Here is a 2,352-nt window from a genome sequence, read left to right on the forward strand (position 1 = left end):
TGAGTCCCTCTTTCGCGACCCCCTGCGCCGCAGGAGGGTAGCGTCAGTCGCGGGCCCCGCGATAACGGGCGCGAAGTTTTAAAGTTGACTTGCTGGAGGGTTTCAGGCCCTCGATACGTGGAGCGAGCCCTCTTCAGCTCTCCTGCGCCCTTGCACTATCGGGGCCTCCTGGCAGGGCCGTCGGCTCGCTCCGAAAACTCTGTAAAAGATAACAGTATTAAGAGGGCTCTGTGAGGGAAGGAAAAGAAAAGGTAATTACGTGACCTGTGCTCCCGTCTTGCTCCGAGTATGCCTCGATAGTCTCTCGTCCTTGGAGTCCTGGTTGCAGGGAGCCGGTGAGACGACGCTTTAATACACTCTTTTCAGTCGAACTGTCGCTACCCCTTGCTTATTTCGGTCGGTGCAAGGCCTACGGTTCTAATCCTACTACAAAACGTTAGTCGCGGAACATGGCAAAATCGTAGATACGCTCGCCCTCGAAAATCGGAGGACGCAGGATCCACTTAGCCGTTACGGTCGGGCTAATGAGCCCTTGTGACGGACGTTGTCGCAAAACGTCACGTCACACTTGATAACCAAACTCAATTGACCTATAATAAATCTAAACTTTTTTTATCTACAATGATCTCTACACATTCTATAAGTTAGTTAATTTCTATTCTGAATGTTCTGTATATTTCTTTAGTATGTAAAATGGTATATAATTTGTAACAGTACGTAAATGGTTGTAATGTAGTGCAATACATAAAAAATATTAGTTTTTTAAAACTTACCATAATCAAGATGTTCATTACCGACATTAGCAGATTTTTCTACACACGTGTAGAATTATTTGTAACAGTGTCATTATTTAGATCTAAATAAAGCATAAATGGTTAAATTTAATGATTATCGTATCGTGCTAATATATTATATTTAATACTTACCGTTACTGCTCGCTACATTAAAAAAAGAGTTCTCGCATAATATTGTTCTATTTTCTCTGGATGAGCCTGGTAGCTGCTTTTTATTTAACTCAAAATGTTCTTTGCGCGGAAGAGCAGGCAGGATTTTATTTTGTCGGATATTATTTTCTTTATTTTGGTCAAAAATAAAATCTTCTTCGGAAGACGAGGAGGATAACTGTTTTTTTGCTTTTAGACGTCTCCTCTTTTTTTCTCGTTCTTTTAATTCATTTGATGATAAAGCAGTATCATCTACATTGGATGTATCCTCTGCTCGAACTAATTTTTCCATACCTTCTTCGTACGAATCTAAATAATTTGAAATAAAACAGTAAAAAATGCATATTACAAATAAAAATATATGTTGTGTTATTTAATATATTTACTTGCAATACCGAAAATTTTTTTGATTGGTAACTCCTCCCAGTCCAATTTTTCCTGTGGCATTTCTTTTGCCATAATGGCTTTATTAATACGGAGTTTTGTTTTGAAATGACTAGGCCAGATGCTTGAAGACTTATTTGCATTATATCATATTGCGGGTATTAACTGTAACCCGTTATTAAATTTTGCAATTATAAATCTGTTGCTGTCCATTTCTGTATGATATGACACACACAATTGTACAGTAAATATGAATTATATTATACTTTAAAAAATATTGTATAACGCATAAAATTATATTTTAGAGGTGGCCAACCTTTTTGTCGGGCATGCCAGTATAAAGGTTTGAAATCTTCGATGTGCTACTACAAATTAAATACAAAACTTACATTATATGTCAACGCATTTGCTCGCAATTTATATTAGTCTGATGATTTACAAAAATAATTGCCTTGACATCTAGATTTTTTGAAAAGCGTCATCCTTAGTCTATTGGTATTAGAAACTGTGTGACTTACAAATAAATACATTGCTAAAGGTTGAATATTCTGAAATCATATAAATTTCCAATTCAATTCTAAATTATAGATTGTGTCAAAAATTCTCATGCACGCTTTAAGACGAAAAAACGCGGAAGTTTCGTAATAATATACATATTTAGCAATTTCGTGCTATTTCCATTACTCCTTTCACCTGACATTGAAAGACACAGAGCCGGTAGCAATCTGGTATATATATAATCAGGGAGACGCTTCTAACATCATTGTTTGTGAACAGTTCCTTGTGCACCTTGTGACCTACATTAACTATACATTCCAACACTGGCCTTGTCTCTTGTATCTTGTTTTTGGATTACTAAATTTACAATAATTATTATTAAAATGGTGTATGAAAATACACTGGTTTTCCTGTTAATTATTTTTGTGATATACCTATTTCGGAATTCCATCCAAAAAGTGATATTTATTAGAAGATTGAATAATTTACCGGGACCGGGTACACTGCCCTTTATCGGCAGTATTTA

The 2,352-nt window shown here is 36.1% G+C and overlaps 2 protein-coding genes across 6 annotated transcripts in view; both read right to left on the reverse strand.

Annotated features, from left to right (window-relative positions):
• Positions 1-2,352, reverse strand: part of LOC105451268 — a 127,748-nt gene that overhangs the window by 26,526 nt on the left and 98,870 nt on the right. The gene's annotated exons all lie outside the window — the stretch shown is intronic.
• Positions 574-1,507, reverse strand: LOC105451266. 2 transcript variants are annotated; one of them, XM_011691629.1, is made up of 3 exons: positions 1,340-1,507; positions 927-1,253; positions 574-856 (listed from the first exon to the last, which is right to left on the reverse strand). In XM_011691629.1, the coding sequence occupies exons 1-3, from the start codon at positions 1,401-1,403 to the stop codon at positions 813-815; spliced, it is 435 nt and encodes a 144-aa protein (XP_011689931.1). In that variant the 5' UTR covers positions 1,404-1,507; the 3' UTR covers positions 574-812. The 2 variants fall into 2 exon arrangements, with proteins under 2 accessions (XP_011689931.1, XP_011689930.1); XM_011691628.1 differs by having other exon boundaries at positions 1,331-1,507.

This window comes from Wasmannia auropunctata, unplaced genomic scaffold (assembly GCF_000956235.1).
Source record: "Wasmannia auropunctata unplaced genomic scaffold, wasmannia.A_1.0 LD336053.1, whole genome shotgun sequence".
NCBI classification, from domain to species: Eukaryota; Metazoa; Arthropoda; class Insecta; order Hymenoptera; family Formicidae; genus Wasmannia; species Wasmannia auropunctata.

Coding starts and splice junctions, on each gene's coding strand:
- LOC105451266 (XM_011691628.1), bottom strand. CDS start 1,403: ATGGCAAAAGAAATGCCACAGGAAAAATTGGACTGGGAGGAGTTACCA. Junction 1,254..1,330: donor AAAAATTTTCGGTATTGCAA/GTAAATATATTA, acceptor CAAATTATTTAG/ATTCGTACGAAGAAGGTATG. Junction 857..926: donor TAATGTAGCGAGCAGTAACG/GTAAGTATTAAA, acceptor TGCTTTATTTAG/ATCTAAATAATGACACTGTT.